General features: G+C 37.6%; 2 protein-coding genes across 2 annotated transcripts in view; one reads left to right on the plus strand and one right to left on the minus strand.

Moving 5' to 3' along the window:
* The window catches only part of spg11 (SPG11 vesicle trafficking associated, spatacsin), a 42,451-nt gene extending 39,943 nt beyond the window's left edge, over window positions 1-2,508 (minus strand). Inside the window, exons 1-3 of the mRNA XM_059334891.1 lie at window positions 2,104-2,508; window positions 861-1,048; window positions 87-314 (exon numbers count right to left, since the gene is read on the minus strand). Coding sequence (XP_059190874.1) covers window positions 87-314; window positions 861-1,048; window positions 2,104-2,318 — 631 coding nt within the window. The 5' untranslated portion in view covers window positions 2,319-2,508. The remainder of the gene's footprint in view (window positions 1-86; window positions 315-860; window positions 1,049-2,103) is intronic.
* Window positions 2,509-3,617: 1,109 nt separating this feature from the next.
* ciao2a (cytosolic iron-sulfur assembly component 2A) lies at window positions 3,618-24,267 on the plus strand. Its single transcript, XM_059334921.1, has 5 exons — window positions 3,618-3,898; window positions 6,704-6,868; window positions 16,902-16,951; window positions 22,168-22,213; window positions 23,656-24,267. Exons 1-5 carry the CDS (start codon window positions 3,775-3,777, stop codon window positions 23,754-23,756), a joined length of 486 nt encoding a protein of 161 aa, XP_059190904.1. The 5' UTR covers window positions 3,618-3,774; the 3' UTR covers window positions 23,757-24,267.
* The last annotated feature ends 638 nt before the right edge of the window (window positions 24,268-24,905 follow it).

Raw genomic sequence — 24,905 nt, forward strand, 5'->3', positions numbered from 1 at the left:
AGGCATCAGCAGAAGTACATGTATTTGAGTTACTGAATTAGCATCAGAATAAATTAGGTTGTGAAGCCTCCGTCAGTTGAGGATACATATGAGTCCAGCGGAGCTGAGGATGAACAGGGTGTCTCTGCGGACACAGTGGTGGACGGCAGTGTGTCTGAGGCCGTCAGTCAGCTGGATGCTGCAGCAGGATAAAGTCTGCGGCTCCTCCTCCGTCTGCTGCCACTTCAGCTGCAGCAGCCAATCACAGTTCAGCAGCACGCAGCTGCAGCCGTCAGCGAACGACAACACACGCAGCGACTGCAGCTCACTCACACCTGAAAACAAAGACACAATCAGTAATATTATTACACTTTTATGCTTCAGTGCTGCTGTACTGCAGTTTCAGAGCCAGATGACAGAGGCTAGTCTGTATAAAAAAAAAAATTGAAAAAAAAATTCGTATTCTTTTCTCTTCTTTTCTTCTTTAACCCATTGAGGCCTGAAAAATCGCTGGGCGATTTTAAAATAAGCCTCTAATTTTCTGGAAATTCTGGAAAAATTCTGGAAAAAAAAGTGTCAACTCTTCTACTAAATAATAGATTTTTCAGCCTCTGTAGCAGATAGAAATGAAATTCAAAAAGTATTTGAGAGCTTATACACATACTACAAAACGACGTAAACGCTTTCCAGGCTTCAATGGGTTAACATATAGCACTCCTTTAGCGATGACAGTTAGCTCTTAAAGTTCTGTACTTACTCGATTCCTATGGTCTATGTCTAGTACCATCAGGTTGAATGCACTTATTGTAAGTTGCTTTGGACAAAAGCGTCTGCTAAATGACATGTAATGTAATGTAATGCAATGTAGTCCTGGTTCTCACCGTCATCCTGCTCTCTGACAGTCTGTAACAGGCGACCTGCAGGACATTCACACACACTGAGCACAGAGATGGAGGCCGATCGTTCTGCTTCCACCTCCAGCAGCTTCAGGTCGCACTGAGATCCAACAGCCAGCAGTCTGAAGCTGCTGACCGCACGGCCGTGGACCGACACCTCCTCCCAGGAGAAACTAGAAAGAGATTTGAAAGTGTTTATTGTTTATTGTTAAAAAGATCCCCATTAGCTGTCACCAAAAGTGGGACGAGCTAGTCTTCCTGGGGTCCAGAAGACAAAACAAAAATCACTTAACAATTAAACATTGTAGACATTATTATATACGTCATCAGAAATCATTCCGAATAAGTTATTACATTCAAATCTATTACATTAATTCTCACTTTCATACAGTAAATATGTTAATTCACTACTCACATATTTAAATAGTGCATTCCCAAGTAATAATTAAAAGATACTTTACTATTCAGTTCACGTATATTCAGTGGGCAATTATTCCAATAACTGATAGCACGATAAATAACTGTTCTCTTTAAGGCATTTGATTTTGGACATGGTAACATCATCTGACCACCATTAGCTGACCTTGTCACATAAGAATGAACCTGATCACATCTGACAATTTGGTTATATAGGAAAAGTGTGATTTGTTTCTTTGACTGTTAATGATGAATAAGCTATTTATTACGCAAAAATGCCCTTGGTCAACACATTTCTTTTGAGGAAGTGCTGTAGTTCTGTATTTTGATTTCGGTAAACTGAATATTTTTGGATTTTTTTTTTTTTACATGGGGTGAAATGTAGTAAAAGGACTGCAAGTATTGTACTTTTACTCCACTATATTTATCTGAAAGGTAGAGTTACTTTACTTTGGATTGGACTGAAGGATCCTTTATCTGTTTGGAGAAAATTCCCCCTACTTCTTAAGCTAAAAAACTCTAAACACTGGAAATGCAATCACAAAGCAGAAAACAGCTGCTTTTCTGACTTTTTAGAGTTATGTGGTTCTCACAGGACAGTGAAGCTAAAAACATATGATGATCTTATAGAACTTGATGCATTTCTGCAGATTAAACAAGACCTGAAATAATCATGAGGGAAGTGACTCATAAGATGACTTTTTAATATTCTAAACATTTATGTTTTGGTCATGCATTCAGATTTTTTGGGCGTTAAATATAATATAAATATATCAGACAGTGTATTCTGCACACAGGAAGGAGGACTCACTCTGTGTAACAGCCGTCCACTGCGGCCGGAGAAGCCTCTCTGTCCGCCGGGTCCCAGACCACCAGCTGCTCCCGGACCCCCAGGCATCCGAGCAGGGAGCCTCCCGGAGCCAGTTCAGCTTTCTGGATGTCCGCTACCTCTCCACAGTGCTGGTTCTCCGGGACCACGGACACCTCTATGGAGTTACTCTCCAGCTGCTGAGCCGCCTCCAACATCTTCACGCGTTAAATAGATAAATTATTACATATATATTATTAACAGGGAGTTCAGGGAGACATTTCTGAAGAAGACAACCAGTTAAACGCCTCAAAAAAGCGAGTAAAATGACGATAACAGACAAGTTTTAACATTTCTTCCTGTCATGTAAACAGCAGTTGGGTCGGGTAGTCACATGTCCTGTCAGCTGACCAAACCTGACCAATAGAGGAACGGTAAAATTAAGTCAAACTAATAGAAAGACGATGTGTTCGATGTCAATTCTAGTTATTCTTTTTTTTTTTTTTTTTTTTTAAACAGGATTTTGAATTAAGGTTATAATATTTTTAGTTTTAATTTCGTTGTGATTTTTTGTTTTCAAATTCAGTTAGTTTTATTGAGTATTTAGAGTGAGTTTGCTAGTTTTAATTCGTTTTTATTTTTTGGAAAATGCTTAGTTTTAGTTTAGTTTTTATAGTTAGTTTTAGTTTTTTTGTAATGGGGTATTTTTGGGTGCCAGATTAAAAAAAAGTCACAAAAATGTTGCCTTTATTTCCTTTGTCTGATCCATCTCAGCCCCAATAAGTTTATTAAGTCATGAAACCAAATAGATGAAATAGATTTCATATCAACCAGAAATGTTTACGTATGAAAAAAATTGACAAAGACGAAAACGAAGGAAGGACATTTTCACCATAATTTTAGTTAGTTTTGTAACCACACAATACAATTTCAGTCAGTTATCGTTTTTTTTAAAAGGATCACAAAAAGAAGGATGATTATGCATATTTTCAAATTTAATTTTTCACAACTGCAAATTTTCAAGTAAAAAACCAAATTTATTTTTGTTGAAGTCAGAGTTTGAACAGTATATGTCAACTCTCTCCTGTTTGCAAAACAAAAAAGCTGTGAAGACTGCCAACATATGCACTGCGTTTAATGTCTTTAACATGTAATCTTGCGTCTCTTTATTTTATTATTATTTACTTGTTTTTTTTTATTATTTTCCATTTAATTACTCTTCTATTTTTATTTATTATTATTATTATTATTAATAAATATTATTTATTTATATTTAATCTTTTACATTGTTTATTTTTCTGTAACTCATTTCTTCTTCTTTGTAACTGTGCAATGTACTGCTGTTTGAAATAATAATACAAAAAAATGTAAAAAACAGTCTATAATCATAACATAATATGTGAAAGATAACAATATATCCTGATCATTTATCGATTGCTTTTCCCTAACAACAAACTAGAGGAAGCGGAAGTGAGACAGCTACGCTCATTGGCTGAAATACAGCCCGCTGATCTCCATACAATACTCTATAGAGAGAGTGAACGTTAACTGTAGTTCCTGATAAGATGGAGATCTGTTAAAACTGAGCTACTGCTGCTGTCCTCTCTAACGGCAGACAGTCTGTTTTCCTGTCAAAGTCGAGTCGGTCCCGTTTATTATGGCGTTTTCTAAAAAATGGAAATAGTGTTCAGTCTTGTGTCGTCAACTGCCACGAAGGTGTTACAGTTTTCTGGACTGGTGGACAACAGGAATGCCCTGAAGACTAGAAAGATGGAGGAGAAAGCGTTAGAAGTTTACGGTGAGTGGAGCCCAGCGGCCTATTGTAACTGCTGTAATGTCTACTTTATGAGGTAGTTAGCGGGTTAGGACATAATGTCACCAGATAACGATAAACAGACGATTTGTTGAACGGAGTTTGGTGTCATTGTAGTCAAAAGCACGTATGAACAGCGCTGGATATAGAACTTAAACAGGCGAATATGGAGTTTGGTGGAATAAAAAGCACATACTGGGATTAACGTTATTGAAACAGAACTGAAACAAATGTTTTTTCTGAATAAAGTTTGGTTTAACTGGCGCGAGTGACACATTTTAAACGTCATACTCTACGTCATTTTTCAATTCTTAACCCTCCTGTCGTCCTTCCGGGTCAAATTGACCCAATCTGTTTTGACTATTCCTTCTTTCCTCCCTCCTCCTGCCTTCCTCTCTTCTTTCCTCCTTCCTTCTTTCCTCCCTCCTCTATCCTCCTTCCTTATTTCCTTCCCTCGCCCCTCCTTTCTTTCTTTCCTTCCTTTCCTCCCTCCTTCCCTTCTTTTCTTTCCTCCTTCCGCTATCTCCTTTCCTTTCTCTCTTCTTTCCTTCCTCCTGATTTCCTCTCCTTTCCTCCTTCCTTCCTTCTTTCATCCCTCCCGCCTCCATCCCTTCCTCTATCCTCCTTCCTTCTTCCCTTCCCTCGCCCCCCTTTCCTTCCCTCCTTTCTTTCCTTCCTCCTTCCTTTCTGCCCTCTTTTCTTCCTTCCTCCTTCCTTTCTGCCCTCTTTCCTTCCTGCCTCCCTCCTTTTCTCCCTCCTTCCTTCTTTATTTTTTCCTTCCTTTCTTCTCCTCCTCCCCTTCCTTTCCTCCATCCTCCTTCCTTTCTCTCTCCTTTCCATTCTTTCTCCCTTTCCTCCTCTCTTCTTTCCTTATTCCATCCTTCTTTCTTTCCTTCCTTCTTTCCTCCATCCTTTTTTACTTCCCTTTGCGTCCTTCCCTCTTCTTCCTTCCTCGACCCGAGGACAACAGGAGGGTTAAATAGAGTTTGGTAAGTTGAGTGAAAGGCACATCCAACAGATCTTATATAAAACTTAACTTGTCTGGTTGGTTTGTTGTGATCGGCACATATTGGAATAAGTACTGAAACATAATTTAAATAAAAGGTTTTCTGAATGGAGTTAGGTTTGTTAGAAGCGAGTGGCACGTGTTGGGACTACATGGTGCATATTAGCTGATTTCTTGACTAAAGTTTGGTGAAGTTGTAGTAAAAGTCTATGAGTACTGCTACTGCTGCTACTACTACTGCTAAATAATGGCTTTAAAGGATAGTAATTACCATAACACCCTGTTGCTACTCTTATACTTTGTCATCAAACCATTCATTATTTTTCCTGAGAACCCTGAAACAGCTCTTCAAAAATTTTTAGTTTTACCACCCAAAGAGGATATAGTTTAAGTAATTATTGACATGTTAGAGGTTAAACGATACAGTGTTATAGCAATCTGATGCATAAATCGTACAGTATTCTAAACTTTAAACTTATCATCAATGCAATTATCTAAAGTTTATCATTTCTTCTATATACTTTGTAAATATTTTTGGTTCATTTTGGATTATTTTAAAGTATAGAAGCAAAAAAAGATGGTTTCAGCTCAGTTTTATGTTTTTTTTTCTGGTATGTAAACTTTGTTTGGGTAAGGATCAAGTCAAGTCATGTCAGGTCAAGTATAGTTTTGTTGTCCCAACTTGGGCAATTTGGTTGCAGTCTAGGTGTATTAAAGACATAAAAAACAATACATTCCAACACACACACATACATACAACAGACCACAGCCTCGATATCTATAAATATATATATACACTACTGGTCAAAAGTTTTAGAACACACCAACTTTTCCAGAATTTAATTGAAAATGATGCAGTTTAATGTCTCAGTGTACTCTGAAATTAATGCACATTTGCAACATTTAAAATTCTTTATTGAGCATGATAGTGTTTTGAAAGTAAAATAAAGATTCAAAATCACATTTTATGTTGGACTAAAGGACTAAAAAAAGACACAAAATGACAAAAAAAGACACCAAAAGACACAAAATGACTAAAAAGACACAAATGACTTACAAAGACATGAAAATAATTCAAAAATGGACAAAATAGCCCAAGACTCCATAGAGTTAAGTTGTTTATCCACTTCTTGTTCCCTGAAAAAGGCCTACTTGTATAATTCTGAAATGTACATTATTTTCCAGTTTTGGTTAACCTTACCTTTTTTATTTATCTCTGGAAGTTCACCACTTACCTTTGTACCCTTTCAAGCTGTTCATTTGACTTGAACTGCTTGAATTTCAATAAAAAACTGGAAAAATTGGGGTGTTCTAAAACTTTTGACCGGTAGTGTATATGACTTATTTTTTCCATTGTTCTGTTGCTGTTTTTTTTTCTTATCTTTGTCTGGTCCTTCCTTTTTCCATTCTTGTTATTTTAATTGCCCTATCTTTTCAAAAACTGCCTATGGACAAGTGTTGCGAATTAGCACTTGTGCTAACACACTTGCAACAATGCATCCGGTCTGTCCAATGTAATTGTTATGTCCATATCAAATAAACACTTAATAAAATAAATATCTAAAAACATAACAAAACAAAACAGAAAACAATAGTGCAACAGAAGACAATTCCAGGTCAAGTGTCGACCACATAGGTCCCCATCATCATCATCATCATCATCATCATCATCGTCAATATCAAAACCATCGTCATCATCATTTATAACTACATACCGTCTAGCTTTAGCCTTAATGTTAGTGTCAGTAAAAAAATGTCTCATCTTGTTTCCTGCACTCTATCAGATGTGATTCGAACGATCCGGGACCCGGAGAAGCCCAACACGCTGGAGGAGTTGGACGTGGTGACGGAGAAATGTGTGGAGGTCCAGGAGCTCGGAGAGGACGAGTACCTCATCATCATCAAGTTCTCTCCAACCGTCCCTCACTGCTCTCTGGCTACTCTGATCGGTGAGGCACTCTGCTGATTACACAAAGGACACGAACCAGAAAAAGGCAACCAGGACTCAATGAACTAAGCTAGAAGGCTGATACTGAAACTCTTTGATTTCATATTAATAATAGTAATAGTAATACACTAATGGTTAAAAGTTTTAGAACACACCAACTTTTCCAGAATTTAATTGAAAATAATGCAGTTTAATGTCTCAGTGTACTCTGAAATTAATGCACATTTGCAACATTTAAAATTCTTTATTGAGCATGATAGTGTTTTGAAAGTAAAAAAAAGATTCAAAATCATATTTTATGTTGGACTAAAGAAAAAAAGACACAAAATTACCAAAAAAGACACAAAATGACTAAAAAAAGACACAAAATGACTAAAAAAGACACAAAAGACACAAATGACTTACAAAGACATGAAAAGAATTCAAAAATGGACAAAATAGCCCAAGACTCCATAGAGTTAAGTTGTTAATCCATTTCTTGTTCCCTGAAAAAGGCCTACTTGTATAATTCTGAAATGTACATTATTTTTCAGTTTTGGTTAAGCTTACCTTTTTTTATTTACCTCTGGCAGTTCACCACTTACCTTTGTACCCTTTCAAGCTGTTCATTTGACTTGAACTGCTTGAATTTCAATAAAAAACTGGAAAAATTGGGGTGTTCTAAAACTTTTGACCGGTAGTGTACATTAGATTTTTATAGCACTTTTAAAAGCTACTCAAAGTCGCTTGACATAACAGAATTGAGACACATACAAACACAAAATGCAGAAGAAAAAAAACTAGATGAGTTATTATGAGTTCAGGTCTTGTAATTGCTATTTTGAAAATGTGGGCTTTGAGTAGGGTTGTTACAAGATTTTCAGCTCAATACCAATACTCAGGAAAATATTTGATACTCAATACCATTTTCGATACCACAAGGATAAAAACAAAGACTCCAAAATTAAACAGAAATATTTTTATTTGTAAAACTTAACAGAACCACAGGTTAAATATTTAGAATAAAAAACAGTTGTGCAACTATGATAACAAGCTTCAGTTCTGAGGTAGTGCAAAAAATAAATAAATACAATAAACAATAACAATTAGAACAATATTTTGAGGTTGTATGGTTTAGCTGCTTAATAAGTTGTTGGAACCCAGGGTTCTCCACGGTGTAAATAGGAACCTGATCCATACATATGTACTCTGCCACAGCTCTGTTTATTTTCATAGCTTCTGGGGACTATCGACACTTTTGAAAATGAGTATCCCAAAATTTTGCATTGAAATGAATGGGACGGCCGAAAAAAAATGAGCGAAAAAGAACAATATTTGGAGATTTTTAAACGTCTACTTCTCCGGCATAATTTCACCTAGAGACTCCATTTAAACTTTAAACAGTAGACACAAGTCTTGTGTATCGGTGTATTAATCCACATTTCGATAGGTCATATAGTTTTTTATCAATCCCTGTTCAATGACCATGATAATCCGGATACAATGTTTTAGTATCGATACTTTTTTGAGTATCGATACTTTTGACAACCCTAATTTTGAGTAAATTTTTTTTTTTTTTGGGACGAAGGTTGGTGGAGGGGAGGCTGTAGAGAATGCTGTTGCAATAGTCCAGTGTGGAGGTTATGAAAGCATGAATGAGTGTTATTGTCATATTTCAAAAGGCTGTCACACACCCAGATTTCAACAGACATGTCATGTCTGCTTCTATTTTGAATCCATTTAGGTTCACTCACATCACTACAGATTATGTGAGAAGCAGTAGATCACTGAGGCTTTGGTGACAGCAAAGTTAACAAGGAAAAGCTCTTTGTTATATTTTTGGAGTTTCACTGTTGTGCCTCTTTTTAAACCAAACCAGTGCAATAGTATTAAGTTTCATAATTCAACGTATTAACCCTCTTATAACATACACCAAACTGCTGTCACTGTGAGTAAGACAGGAAAAAGATCGTATATGCTGCAAATTAGGGTTGTCACGATACAAAAAATTTCAACTTGATACCGATACTCAGGAAAATATTCGATACTCGATACCGTTTTCGATACCACAAGGATAAAAACAAAAACCCCAAAATTTAACAGAAATATTTTTATTAACAAGAAAAATGCAACATGTTAAATATTTATAATAAAAAAACAGTTGTGCAAAAAGAAACTGCAACTATGATAACAAGCTTCAGGTCTGAGGAAGTGCAAAAAATGAATAAATACAATAAGCAATAACAATTAGAACAATATTTTGAGGTTGTATGCTGTGCACAATATTAGGCAACCTTGATTTAAAAAAACAAAAACAAAAAAAACAACAACAACAACAACAGCAACAACCCACTAACTTAACTTAAGTATTCCTTCCTTGGCTAGGTATCGATACTTTTGAAATTGAGTATCGTATCCGGATACAACATTTTAGTATCGATACTTTTTTAAGTATTGATTTTTTTGTGGCAATTTGTGGCAATATTAAATTAATAAAAGCTGTGAGTTCTTCAAAACATCCTCACTACAAAACATTAGGAAAAAACATTATTATATTATATTAAAATATCCCAGAGCCTAAAAGTACTTCATCAAATGTCGTTTTTTTTCCCAAACCCCCAAAATATTAAATCTACTATAATGTGAGACCAGAGAAGGGAGAAAATCCTCACATTTGATAAACCTGGAAATATCACATTTTTGCAGTTAATTATCAAAACTGTCCATTAACTGACTCATCATTTGCCGTTTTAAAGACATTTTTAACCAGTTTTGCCATAATTTTGAAACTCGTTTACAGAGTTTTTTCATGAAAAAGCAGTTTTACACTGTAAAATGCAGAGTCTTTATGTATCTTGACCACAATAATAAATAAATAAATTGACTCTAATCAAGATAGTTTAGCTTGTGTGTCGGTTTATAAATCAATATCACATTTTTCACACTCAAGTATTGCCATAAAAAAAATCAGATATTTTATGTTCCAGTGGTTGGTCTTTTATTATGTTTGTATTTATTATTTTCTTTTCTTTATTATTACACAAGTGACCACTGTGGCCTTTAATTTTCTGCACTGCTGCACGCAATTTAGCTTCTGTAAAAAAAAAAAAAATAGAGATTAGAAGTTCTGGCTGGTGAGCTGTTCTGTTTTTATCTCTTCAGTTTAACTGGAGCTGCAACAGAAAGTTTGACTCTTCACCTCATTACTGTTGGTGCTTGGTGGCGATTAATCTAATCTGAGAGCAGCAGTGCCAGAAATAAAAAAAGAGTGCATAAAAGAGTGTGTTTGGGTCTTGTATACAAAGCTGGACATTGGAAAAGCAGCCTGTGATATCATGGAAACGCACAAAGAAAATAATACATCTTTGTATTCATATTGGGTGCTGGATAGGGAGAAAATAATTAAAATAATTCCAATGCATACATAATACATCTTTGTATTCATATTGGGTGCTGGTGTTAGAAAAATTGCATGAGGAAACCTTGAAAATTGATAATCTGTCACCAACAGAAAAAACCTCACCATTTTTCTGCGCAGATCGTTGATGGGGAAATGAAGAGCTGGAGACGTCCAAGTTCTCAGTTTTACTCAAGTTTTATTACAATACGTCAAAAAATGTGCACTTTACAGAGAATCTCCGGGTTCAAAAACTCATGTCCCTGAATACAAACAGACGGGTTTCAGTTCATGAAGTCTGAACCACGTCTCTCTCCCTGAACCCATTAAAATACTAGCATTTGTTTACAAAACATGTTGGTCGATTTCCTCCAGGAAGTCCCGCCCCCCTCACTCGCCGATTCGCCAGTCCCAATTAACACAACGGCACGTCATGCCACCTGGGCATACGATCTTGCTGCCCCGGACAAGGCCATCCTGACCTGGCTTCTTCTCCAGAACATTCAACAAAAACCTCCTGCCTTGTTATGTCTTCCAAAGATATCATGTCTTACAGAGCCAAAGGATTTTCACTTTCTCACATAGATTCTAAAAGTCTAAAAAATATGAAACAGACAATGAAATATATGTAATCAAAGTTTCTAAACCAACATTAACACACAAACATAATAATTGACCTATGGCTAAGCCACACCCCCAAACGCGATGAGCCAATCACAGTGCTCATAGCTAACTCAATACACTCGGACATTCTCTGCTTCCACATCCATTGAAATGCATTGGAGTTAGTCCGTTTTCAGTCGTTTTTATGTGTTTTTTGTTGAGATTTTAAGTTTAAAAAGGTCAAACGGTGTGCATGGGGTACATGCAACTCTGACACAAGGTATAGCCCAATAATATGGGAGCAGTAACCCGGTTCCCTATGGCAGTGATTCCCAACCGCTGTTCCGCGGCACACAAGTGTGCCGTAAGAAATCAATATCTATCAATATCAAATCCAGCGACTCCGTCTTAAAGAGCGCTAACGAGGTCGGCCGGCTCGTTAACAAGAGCCTCTTGTTAACGAGCCGGCCGACCTCGTGGCAGTTAGCTCTGTAGCAGTACAGTGTGTATGTGCTAACAGGCTAACAGTTAGCTCTGTAGCATCTCTGTTTGTTTTCAACAAGCACCAGAATGAGCGGTGTCAGTGGGGTGAAAAGACGAGTGAAAACCTCTAACCTGTTAATGAAGGCCCTTTTGGTGACTTCCAGATGATATTTCATTTTTCTGTCTCCAAAAATGATTAATTGCCTCCTGTGAAATTTCTCTGACTGTCACAGCTGCCATAGCGCCCGTCACCGAATGTTGACAGTTTGTCCGAGTGAGTGGAGGGGGCGGGGCTTAGCCATAGGTGAATTGTATTAAATCATATTGCCTGATTTAATATAAATGCACAGAGATATTTATTACACTCAAGGTTTGACCTTTGATAGTGACCTGCGTCACTCACAGAGAACAGAGACAGACAACAGAGGAGCAGAAATCAAGCATCAAATCATTTACCAATATAGAAAATAATCAATTATTTTAACACTGGATAGGGAGAAAATAATTAAAATAATTCCAATGCATACATAATACATCTTTGTATTCATTTATTAATGTCGGTGTAACTTGTTCCTTATGTTCTCAGTTATTTTCATTACTCGTGGCTGCGAAGACAAAATCTTTTGGGGAAACAAATGAAAAGTGAAGCCTGACAAACCGGAGCAGTTTTCCCTCTCAGCCCTGTTAAACGAACTGCATGAGGATAAATGTAATGCCTGGCTCGTGTTCATACACATGCACTCAGTAAATTGGATTCAGGAGTTCATTAATGGCAAGATATTAAGTGGGACCATGTCCAGCGCTGGAGCAGACCACTGACTGCAGCCAGGCTGGTAAACACATTGTTCTCTTGTCACTCAAAGAAGAAATGAGACACTTTAATTACTCGCATTTTCTGACTCTGGCATGTAGGCAACAGTTCTCCAGAAAGTTTTAGAATCATGAGCAGGATACCACTAACTATGGTGACCTTATTAAGGATTTCAAAAGTTGCCCTTTAACGGCTTGGTACACAATTCAGAGGTACATAGATTTTGTTTTCCACACAGTTTTATAATCAGTGACTTTGACTTACTTACTTGACTTAGGCCTTTGTGTTCCTTTCGGAACATAGGCCATTGATGAATCGTTTCCAACCCCGTCTGTCTTGTGCCATCCTCTCCGGCTGTTTCCACGTCAGTCCCTTCTTTTTCACATCTAGCTCTGTGCTCCTTCTCCAGTGCTGTGTTCCAATACCCGTACTTCCCATACTCACTATACTTAGCTTGAGTACGCAGGGTGTTCCGATTCCGATCGCGGTGAAAAGAAGTGTACTTAAAGAACCTGGATGTTGCACTCATAACGGTCAAAACGTTGAGTGTGGAACGATGTACACTACATGCACTCAACGGCCGCCATCTTGTCTACGTAGCGGAAGAGGCGGAGCCAGGCAGAGCCGCTCAGCTCGGAAAAAATGTTTGTAATGGCGGCCGACGACGCCGGCGCATTCTCCACATTTGCTGCGTTAATGGAGCCATATTGCCGGATTGTAGAAGTAAAGATTAAACAACACAAAGGATAATTTTTTCGCCGTTTAAAGCCGGAAGTTTTTCGCGGGTGAGCAGCTGCTGACATTGTGCACAGTTAGCGACGGCGGCCACAGTTGCATCTCCCGTGTTTAATCCTTCGCAACGATCAAAAACCATACATCACCTCCGAGTCTTGTAAATCCCTCTGGGGGCCTTCTTGTAATGGACACACGCAGAGTTAGCAGATTTTTGAGAGGGTGTGGCCTGAGACTTTCCTGGTGGCCGCTCTTCCCCCTAAAGGAAACACGGCTATTATCACAAAATCAATAAAATAATGTTGCCGTGGGGAATATAATCAAAGCACCATCTGGCTTGAATATGTAGTGGTGATCAGAGCTGATTAGAGAAGTCAATTTATTGATTAGTCAGCAGAAAAAATGACTAACAACTATGATGATTCATTAAATGTTTTATTGTCATTTTTTTGAGCAAAACTATTAAAAATGTGAACACATTCTTAGGTTGACATTCATCATGCTTCAGTTCAGTGGAAATATTGTAAGAAGTCGAGCTGAATTACCATCAGCCCAAACTGTAGAACACAGACAGATTGACTCACTTGTTATTCAGTTCGCTCTCAGCAGACGGTATTCAGGTTGAGTATGAATTAACTGACAGCTTCCCCTTCAGGAGGTTTTTTTCATAGGATAAAGAGGTGAGATATAATTGACGGGTCTCCTGCAGTGATCCTGGCCTCTGTTCACTCCTATTATGTGCCGTGGGGAAGCTTTTTGTGCAGCAGATGATTTCCTGACTAGAGGCTGCACTCTCCTCTCTCAGATGCCCCGTAGCTTCACTGAACGAGCCTGCTGGCACAGACTATTTAACACAGCTGCACTGGCTCCACTTTGGAGCCTATTTCCTGCAGCTATTATACAGTTTGATCAAAGAAAATATCTTTGACTTGACATCAGAAGCAAACAATAGGGCCTGGGGTCAGGCCCTCGCGTTGTTTTTTAAGACGGGCACAATTTTCAGTCAGAGGCACAGTGAAACAAATAAATACTTTAACAAGGGTAAGATATTACTCCTGTGGATGCACCTGTAAAGTTTGTGTAGTCATTAGGGCTGTTTCCACTACCGGCAATACCCGGAATGAGGCGAGTCTCACTCGCCGAAACGCCCCTAATTTGAATACGAGCCGTCTGGAGAGGTCTTTTGTTGGGCTTTCGAAGAGCAGGGTCTTTTTTTCTCCCCTGAAAAAAGTCAGGTTACTGATTGGTTAAATCGCTAAACAGAATGTGATGTAGTACTCAACACAACAACACAAGCCATTTGTAAAAGCCAGCGAAGCAGTGTTGCCAACTAAGTGCTATAATAAGCAACTTTTCGGCTCTTCTTAACGAGCTGCGGGGGCCGGCGGCTCGCTGTGCATAATTAGCCATGCTGCTTTGTTTATGATCAGCTGAGATGCTGTGCATAATTAGCCATGCTGCTTTGTTTATGAGCAGCTGCTGACATTGTGCACAGTTTGCGACGGCGGCCACAGTTGCATCTCCCGTGTTTAATCCTTCGCAACAATCAAAAACCATACATCACCCCCGAGTCTTGTAAATCCCTCTGGGGGCCTTCTTGTAATGGACACACACAGAGTTAGCAGATTTTTCAGAGGGTGTGGCCTGAGACTTTCCCGGTGGCCACTCTTCCCCCTAAAGGAAACACGGCTATTATCACAAAGTCAATAAAATAATGTTGCCCTGGGGAATATAATCAAAGCACCATCTGGCTTGAATATGTAGTGGTGATCAGAGCTGATTAGAGAAGACAATTTATTGATTAGTCAACAGAAAAAACAATGACCAACAACTATGATGATTAATTTAATTGTTTTATTGTCATTTTTTGAGCAAAACTATTAAAAATGTGAACACATTCTCAGGTTCCAGCCTCTCAAATGAGGACTTTCTGCTTTTCTTCATTATGTACAATGTCACCTTGGATACTGTGCATGTATTATCACAATTATCTGGACAATTCTTACACCAAAAAATTAATTGAAATGAATGAGAAATACCTTTCAGATTAAACTATAATGAATGTAATCATGAGTTACATTCCAAACAGTGACATCAGTGATTAAGTACAGTCAGTAGATAATGCCTATAACAAGCTGGAATTAAATGTGTTGCTTTAGTGAAGCTGTTCTGCAAACTTCACAATAAAACAGAAGGTCAGTCGATGGGTTAGCTCAGCTGAACATATTATAGACTAAAACTCACAGTTTCAACCTATTAGATCGAACCACTGTCCAACCCAGTTGCACTGCTGGGGTTCAGTAATGATCGGGGGTCACTGATGCTTTTCTGGACTGAAAAACAAATTGGACTCCCCTGTCATGCAGCTCTTTGGGGGCATCATTTATCTCTGTTAAAATAGCTGCTTGTTATGGAAGGAAAGAAGGAAAACACCATTATAACAGCTGACTCTTTAGTGGTGGTGTATCTCCTGCTGAAGGCGTTAAGCCCTTGCATCCATTCACTTGTGTTTTTACACACCAGGCAGCCCCCCCTGCCCTTATAAGTAGTGATGCATCATGTTATTGACAGAATAAAAGAGGCAATGCTTCTGCAAACTTATTCTGAGTTTTGGAAGACAAGAGTTGTGATTCTTAACCCTTTGATGCACAACATGGGTCTAAAGTAACCCGACAGAGATTTTATGTTCTATATCTTTGCAATAAATTATTTTCATCATTCAGTATCCCAGGTTTTCCTTGATTATTTTGTTTTTGATCATCATACATCTTTTCCTTTATTATTTCTTTTTTTAAATAAAATCCCTTTTTGTGTCACTACCCTTGTACTGCACTGGGTGAAAAATGACCCAAATGCATTTTTTTTAACCATTTTTTTATGCTAAGTTGTTAGCTAAGTACCTTGTTAAGCTAAATACTTAGCTAACTTATTGGCTAAGTAGTTAGCTAAGTAGCTTGTTCAGCTAAATACTTAGCTAACTTATTGGCTAAGTAGTTAGCTAAGTAGCTTGTTAAGCTAAATACTTAGCTAACTTATTGGCTATGTAGTTAGCTAAGTAGCTTGTTCAGCTAAATACTTAGCTAACTTATTGGCTAAGTAGTAGATTAGCAAGCTACTTAGCCAAGTAGTCAGCTATGTAATAATACAGAAATTTTGTATTTTGTCTTCATAAAGTATGAGAAGCAAAATGGAAATAGTGATCTGTTGTTATCAAAAACCAGATATTTAAAGAATACTTGGAATATTCAATCATAAAATAAGTTGATATCAAAAGATAGGGCACAGAAACACACAGCAGCATTAAATAACATGGGGGATGAATGTGGGTCATTTTTCATAACCTCTGAACTAGAACTGCAACAATTATTTGATTAATTGAACAATAATCGATTATTAAATGAATTGTCAACTATTTTAATTATCAAATAATTGGTTTGAGCAGTTTTTTTTAAAGACAATAAGTCCAAATTCTCTGATTTCAGCTTCTTCGATGTGAATATTTCTGGTTTCTTTGTTCCTTTATGACAATAAACTGAATATCTCTTTGGTTTGTGGGGAAAAAAAGGGATTTGAGGACGTCATCTTGTGGTTTTGGAAACACTGATTGATGTTTTTCAACATTTTATTGACCAAACAACTAATCGATTAATTGTTTAAATAATCGACAGATTAATCGATAATGAAAATAATCTTTAGTTGCAGCCCTACTCTGGACCTCAGATTTTAGATATTTCATTCATATTTTATACTGGGGTTCATATTCCCATGCTGTGTAGAAACAAGATTTATAAACAGTATCATGGCTATACTGTATACACAGTTGCAAATTAGTTTTAATCACTCAGATTGTCCGTTTGACATTGACCCTCCCACTTCCTGTTCTCTGCTTGTTTGTTCTGCTTTTACTGCAGCAGCATCGTTTCCCAGCAGACACCAATATTCTTCCCTAATCTGTTATTTTTCTAGTGCTAACATATTGCTGTTTGTGAGGTTTTTGATCAGCGTTTCTTTTTTGATGTGTGTCTGCAGGTCTGTGCTTACAAGTGAAGCTGCAGCGATGTTTGCCATTCAAACACAAGGTGAGTACCAGAACACTGACTTCTTGCTAAAGGGTCTATGCACCAAAATCCTCACTTCTCACACATGATATACACTACCGGTCAAAAGTTTTAGAACACCCCAATTTTTCCATTTTTTATTGAAATTCAAGCAGTTCAAGTCAAATGAACAGCTTGAAAGGGTACAAAGGTAAGTGTTGAACTGCCAGAGGTAAATAAAAAAAGGTTAGGTTAACCAAAACTGAAAAATAATGTACATTTCAGAATTATACAAGTAGGCCTTTTTTCAGGGAACAAGAAATGGGTTAACAACTTAACTCTATGGAGTCTTGGGCTATTTTGTCCAATTTTTAATTCTTTTCATGTCTTTGTAAGTCATTTTGTGTCTTTTTTAAGTCATTTTGTGTCTTTTGGTGTCTTTTTTTGGTCATTTTGTGTCTTTTCTTAGTCCTTTAGTTCAACATAAAATGTGATTTTGAATCTTTTTTTTATTTTCAAAACACTATCATGCTCAATAAAGAATTTTAAATGTTGCAAATGTGCATTAAATTCAGAGTAGACTGAGACATTAAACTGCATCATTTTCAATGAAATTCTGGAAAAGTTGGTGTGTTCTAAAACTTTTGACCAGTAGTGTATAGCCATGCAGATAATTTAGTTTTTACGTGCTGTTGAGACTAGGGTTGTCACCATACTAAAATTTTCAACTCGATACCATTTTCGATACCACCAGGATAAAAACAAAGACCCCAAAATTTAACAGAAATATTTTCATTAACAAGAAAAATGCAACATGTAAAAATTAACAGAACCACAGGTTAAATATTTATAATAAAAAACACTTGTGCAAAAAGAAACTGCAACTATGGCTACGTTTACACGAGGACGGTCTGAACAGAAGACGCAAAAGTGGCGTCGCGTCTTCACTTTTTATTCCTCGTTTAGACGAGCATTTTGGGGAGGAAATCTGCTGCATACGGTGACGCAAAAGTGTGTGAAATTCGATTGTATGCAGCCAGGCGGCATCACTTAAAGCCATAAGAGCATCTTTGGGCATGCAGAAGTTTTCACACCACATATTTTCATCAGCTACTCCTTCCACAAAGTTCTCCACCATCACTAGATCTCCCAGGTCTCGTTCACAGCCGTCTGGCTCGCCTCCGACGAATTGCTGCATCCAAAATGTGATGGAGGTAATTCCAGATCCTTCTCTGTTCACTAATACTATCTGTACATATCCTGTACATTTGGTGGAAAGACTCCTGTAAGTTTATTAGAGCTGCCAGAGCAGCTTGAAGGTCCGACACATGGAAATAATCCCACATTTGTTTATTTTCCTGTACTGGAGCATGTATGTGACGTAAACACATACGTGACGTGAGCAGATCAGATCAGAGTTTTGTGTCTTGTCAGTGTAGACGACACGCTACGGAGGAGCGTATTTAACTTTTCCACTTTGGAAGGTGGTTTCAAATTTTTTCGTTTTTAAGCCCCAAAAACGCCGTCACCGTCTAAACGAAAGGCACTTCCGATAAAATATTTTGTCGTTTTTACCCGCGAGCGTCCTCGTGTAAACGGGGCCTATGATAAGAAGCTTCATGTCTGAGGTAGTGCAAAAAATAAATAAATACAATAAAAAATAACAATTAGAACAATATTTTTGAGGTTGTATGCTGTGAACAATATTAGGAAAGCTTGATAAAAAACAGGTAGAGTCGGCTGTGTGTGTTGCTGTTTGGTTCCAGGTCGACTTTTCTCTGCTTCATTCTGGGACTTCAAGAGAGAAAATAACACTTTTCAGTCTCCAATATTTATGTAAACTTATGATATATCGATACTTTTGAAAATGAGTATCGTATCCGGATATAACATTTTAGTATTGATACTTTTTTGAGTATCAATACATTTGACAACCCTAATTGAGACATCTGCCTCCACCCCCAATTCAGAAGCTGAATGTAAAAGTATAAAACTATCTCCATTTCTCTAGACCAGCTATTCTCAACCTTATTTTTTGGTCATTTTGTTTCCTTTTTTTGGTAATTTTGTGTCTTTTTTGGTAATTTTGTGTCATTTTTTGGTCATTTTGTTTCTTTTCTGGTCATTTTTTTGGGCTTTTTTGATCATTTTTGTGCTCAATTTGTCTTTTTTGGTCATTTTGTTTCCTTTTTTGGGTAATTGTGTTTCTTTTTTGGGTGAGCGGGGGTCGCGGACAACATGCATGTTAAATTGGGGGTCGCGACTCAAAAAGGTTGAGAACTTCTGCTCTAGACGACTAGTTTTCAAACTTCACTGGTTATTATATGAAATCGTGACAACTGCTTCCCCCAAACACAGCACCCCCTCCCAAAGTGGATGGTACATTCGCCTCTCTGTCAAAAATGGTAAAATGTCAACAATAAAAGTATGCTGATTTAGATATCAGCAGCTCCTACTTGCAGTGTAATAAGGATATACTAAGAACATATATGAATGACTTTGATGCTGAAGAAAATGTGAAAAAAACATCATTATTCTCAGGCAAGTTCTGAGAAATGCCTTTTTTTCCATTTTTTAAAGTGATTTATGGTCATTTATTCACAACGGACGGAGGAGATAATGATGTCCTCCGAGAGTGTAGGTCACCCTGGCTTTCAAAATATGCAAATCATCTCTGTGAGTCCAGATTAGACTGAATTATACCTCTGTGAGGGAGTGTCTTTTTTAAAAACAAATTTTGGCAAATGGTGCCACGGGATAAGTGCTTTAAGTGCCTTAACCTCCTCCATGAGCTGGGTGTCACAGCCGATATTTAAGGTGTTTACTGTGTTGATTAGTGGCTAAATCAGCAGCCACACTGCAATCATGTTGTTTTTAGAACACAGAAAGGAGGTTCAGTGAAAATCGTGTGGTTCAGGGTTAAACGTGGTCAAAAAGGAAATTTGATTGAGAATTTATTTGAACACAAAATAAAAGATGAACATTTAAAAACAAACGAACAACAATAAATACAAGACAAGAACACAAATGAAACAACAACAAGACTCAACACTTATTTGTGTTCAAAAGGAGTGGGAAGAAGCCAAAGCTTATTAAATCCCTTCTCCCTATGTTAATTTACTATATTCAGTTATATAACAATAATATTTATATATATATGTATGTATAACACATAGTAATGTAGTTTATAAACTCATTATTACCATTATTAACACACATAACTTGTTATTAACTTACAAACACATAAGTACACATACACCCATGTAGTCATAATGAGACAACAATGAACAAACAAACAACAACAATAACACACAAAAAAGAAAAAATAGTAACACATTTAAAAAATAAAACGTCAACAATAACCACCTACTGTCATTTTACACACCCGTTTTCATCCCTATATCATGTGAAGACATGCTTTTTATATTTGAAATTAACCAGCGAGCGGTAATATCATTCATATAATTTAGGAACTTTATACCGTGTAAAACAAAAGTTTTAGTCAAACTCAAACATTAAAAAAACAATTTGAACACTTCCCAATACATTAATTAGATTTCTGGAGCTCAGTTCAGTAAGGAAATGGCTGTTATTTCATTAACTACAGTCAGAGAGGCAGAACAGTCAATTCGTTTGTTTACAACCCAGTTTTTTTTAGATAAATGGAGGGAGTTCTTGGATAGCCATCAAACAGACAGCAGTGTGTGGAGGCTGACGGAGAGCCGTGTGCTCCTCTACACCATTAACGCAGCTTCAAAAAAGCGCTGAGTAGCCTCTTGAATAGAGCAGTGTTTTCTGTCAGGAAGCTGCTGAACATCTGCTCAGCGCCAAGAACGTAACGAGCATGATGCAGCATCACACTCGGCCCTGTGGGAGGTAAAGTACCAGTATTTCAATACAAACAAGATTATTTAAATCAAGCCCACACTGTAGGCTTATTCAAGATGCGATAATCAATATTTTTCATATGGTATATCGAAGTACTTTTGCTCCTAGTTTTGGTTTGGTGGCACAATTATTGCATGGCTCCGTCTCAGTGTTTCCTGCAGCAGCAGCAGGTGTTCAGCTGCTGTAATGAACAAGCTCTGATAAAGCAGCTGTACACAAGCTGCTTGGAGCGTCTGTTAGTCCAACCAAACACTGAATAAGACTTTTTTACTGAACAAAACGTTCAAATAAACTGTCATTAAGTGAAAATACAGTGTGAAAGGGTCAAAGTTATGAGACCAAACCGGTAAACGTCCTTTTTTTAAAAATCTATACGTTATATATAACTTTATTGACACGTTGCCGTGGATACACATTGTTCTGCTTCTCTCCTGATTACGGCTCGCCTTGTTAGTGACCTGTCAATCAAAGGTAGCCACGCCGCAAATCATACAATTCTTTATCTTCTATTTTCTTCTAAATGGGGCCATTATTTGAACTATTAACATGAAATTGTCTCGAAGAAGATTTTTAATGACATGTAATATTTGACTTTGACTGAACATTTGCTCTCACTTTGCAATAAAAATATTGGGATATATATCGTATATTGACATTCAGCCTAAATATATCAGGATATGACTTTTGGTCCATACCGCCCAGCCCTATTACAGTCTCATACATGTGTTGAAATAGTCGTCCTGGCCCCCAATAAATAGGAAATAAGTGTGCCTTGATTTCCTCCTGGGCTCTAATATCAGTGAATTGTGATCTAAAGCATCAGAACTGAAAGATTAAGCGCAATATTTATGTTGGCCGCTGATGTTGGCTGATGAGGTTCGTGCTGGATTGTGTTGAGGTTAAAACGTTCAAGTTCTTCCACAACAAACTACGAAAATATTTCTTTCTGGAGCTGGCTTTGTGTTCTCTTTAAACAGGAAAGGGACAAACACAAACTGTTTACTGCAGCATGAACATTTCCCTTCACTGGAATTAATGTGCCCCCCAAAAAACCTTCAAACTGCTGCATACATGCTGTGTCATAATATACAACATATTTGTTTCTTCTTTGTACTCTGTTGTTTTGTATTGTCACTGCTTTAGTCTTTTATCTGCCTTTGTTCTCTTCGCTGCATGTGTCCCACTCCTCTGTTGTGTTATTTCCAATGTTTTATTCTAAGTTTTTTTTCCTTTAACTCTTTTACACCAAACTCACATTTAGATTGCTTTTTTACTTTGGTGTTAATTGAGTTTCCTGAGCACTTCACACAAAAGACATGCAGCGTGCAACTCTGCATTTTAACATTGGTGCTGTTTCTTTCTCTTCTCAGTTGGAAATTTACATTTCAGAGGGAACCCATTCTACTGAAGAAGATAGTAAGTCTGTCATATTTTGTTTTTAATTTGAAAGGGCAAATGGTTTTCTTTAGCTTAAGCAACCTCCTACTGAGGTAATTCTCTGTCAGTCGTGTAGGATGAACTTTGTTCCAAAAGTCAACATTACTATCTCGGAGTATACTAGCTTTTCCTTGTACAAAACAGCTACTTTATATAAAATAACATATTTATAAAAAGAGTTTCTACAATCTAAAAGCATCAAAGACCATTCAAACATACAGAGCAGTCCTTTCAGGTATCTGACTGGACACAATCAAGTTTTATGGCAGCAGAATACAACTTTACAGTATATATGCCAGTGTTTCTCCTACCATTAAATTAGACCCGCCCCCCCAACGGCACCCACCGCCCCCATCGACGATCAAGTTAATTTTATTTTCTATAATTCGCCAGATCACAACATAAGTCATTTAAGGCTACCTTTCCAATATATCTTGTCCTTTTGTTTAACTAACTAAAAAGGCTTATGTTATTTATCCTATTTACACGACGGCATGTCATTGCTGTTTACATGGTTGCGTGTTTTACGTTTCTCGCCTGCTCTCTGTAGTGTGCGCAAACACACGTGGGTCAGGGTTTCCTGTTAATTGCCGAGACTGTTTCGGCCTCCTCCGGGACATGCGTGTTTCATGCGTGCATTCACATGCGTGCGCATTCACACACGCAATGAATTTACGGAGCTGCCCACCCTGCTTCTCCGCTGCGAAACACCCTACATCATAGGTCGCCAACAGGCGGCCCGCGGGCCAGATGTGGCCCGCAAGCATGAAACATCTGGCCCGTGAGGTTGTTTGAACTATATTGAACGATAAAGAAAAATAATGAAAATAAAAATATAAAATCGGACTGACAGTCTCAAAAATGCTCTTTATTTACAAACTTCATTTTCCAAAACAGAAAAAATTCCTCAGTCTAATAATAATGCTTCATCTGGATACGAGGGTGAATACACACATTAGCGATGTGCAGCGTGAACACTCAACATGCAAAAACAAATGAAGTCATTGGACAGCGCGTGGTGCTGAAATTAGCTGAAACTAGTCCACAGGTTGTCTTTCAAACAAAGCACATAGCTAAAACACGACTTCTTTCAAACATGCCAGACATCAAACAGACTGTGAAAAGTAAAACACAAGTTTCAAACATAACGTTCTCAAGTTATTTAGGCCTGTCTGTGGTGGCACCAAAAATGTAAACTGATAACAATACAATTGCCCGGTCAAATTGGAGCAAATCCAAATGGGCCCCCCCAAAAAAAGCTGTAAACCTAGGGGAAACACTGTATGCATATCATTAACGTTTGTTTATTTAACGGCCCTCCAGATTAGTTTATAATAATGTAGCGGTGAAACAGGGAAGGTGCTGCAGTGTTTGTGACGTCTCATTATAACTCAGTGACTCACTGATTTTTGTGTCTCCAGTTAACAAGCAGATCAACGATAAGGAGCGAGTGGCAGCCGCCATGGAAAACCCGAACCTGAGGGAGATCGTGGAGCAATGTGTTACCGAACCAGACGACTGATGAAGGAGCTCCACCTACTGAAGCAAACGCCTCAGAGTTGCAGTGTGTGTGTGTGTGTGTGAGTGTGTGTGAGTGTGTATGTGCACTGTGCCTGAGGATATTTTTCAGAGGATTCCTGAGAGTCTGTCTGATTGCAGAGCTCCTGGGAGTTTTCTGGCGTTTGGAGGATTTCCTGGAGAGTCTCAAGTGAGGGGCTTTGAATACTGAGAGGTGAATAAAAAGCCAGGATGGAAGCTGGAATAAAGCCACACGTTGATGTGCTGACTTTGCAATCATTCCCTGCTGGATGGCCGCGCGGCACACGGCAGCAGGTCTTTGTTGTTGTCTGAATCAGACGCTGCAGAGGAAGTGGGCCAGAGTTCTCTTCTTTTCCTGTGCTAACTATTTTTAGAAGTCTGTACTTTTTTAAATGTAATCTTGCTGTGAATCAACTATTACAATATTTTAGTTGATTATTTTTTAAATAAATGTAATATACAAAAGAATCAAGTATTAAAAACATCCATAAGAAGCTGCTTTTGAGTCGTTTATGTTGCATGTGTGTCTCTGAATCATGAGATCAGTCAAATTTAGCAGATTTAACCCATTGAAGCCTGGAAAGCGGATACGTCGTTTTGTAGTATTTGTATAAGCTCTCAAATACTTTTTGAATTTCATTTCTATCTGCTACAGAGGCTGAAAAATCTATTATTTAGTAGGAAAAGTTGACACTTTTGTTGAATTTCCAGAAAAACTTCAGGTTTTAGGGGCTTATTTTAAAATCGCCCAGAGGTTTTACAGGCGTTTTAGGCGTCAATGGGTTAACTGCTTATTTAAATGCCACTTCTCAACACAAATACACACATTATTTTTACCCGGACAAATCTTAAAAGGGCACTCTACAGATTTAACACCTTAAGTGAGCAATAATACAGGATAGAAAATACAAGATGCAATAATAATTTGTTTTTTAGATGTTTTAGATGTTGAATGCACATCTCAAACAATGCATACATCTCAGAAGTCAAAGCACTGCTTAGTTGTAGTAATGTTGCAGCTCCACCCGTTGGGGGCGCTGTTGGACCTAATCAAAGATCCTGAGAGGAATAAGTGACAGATCTATGAAGCATGAAGTTTGCTGCTTGTATTCACATCAGTTACAATTTATGA

Source organism: Centropristis striata, chromosome 6, assembly GCF_030273125.1.
Source record: "Centropristis striata isolate RG_2023a ecotype Rhode Island chromosome 6, C.striata_1.0, whole genome shotgun sequence".
NCBI lineage: Eukaryota > Metazoa > Chordata > Actinopteri > Perciformes > Serranidae > Centropristis > Centropristis striata.

Bases quoted from the DNA above. Each gene is read 5' to 3' on its own strand.
- ciao2a (XM_059334921.1), top strand. From the start codon at position 3,775: ATGGAAATAGTGTTCAGTCTTGTGTCGTCAACTGCCACGAAGGTGTTA. The intron at 3,899-6,703 runs GTGAGTGGAGCC...GCACTCTATCAG, and splicing joins GAAAGCGTTAGAAGTTTACG to ATGTGATTCGAACGATCCGG. The intron at 16,952-22,167 runs GTGAGTACCAGA...TTCTCTTCTCAG, and splicing joins GTTTGCCATTCAAACACAAG to TTGGAAATTTACATTTCAGA.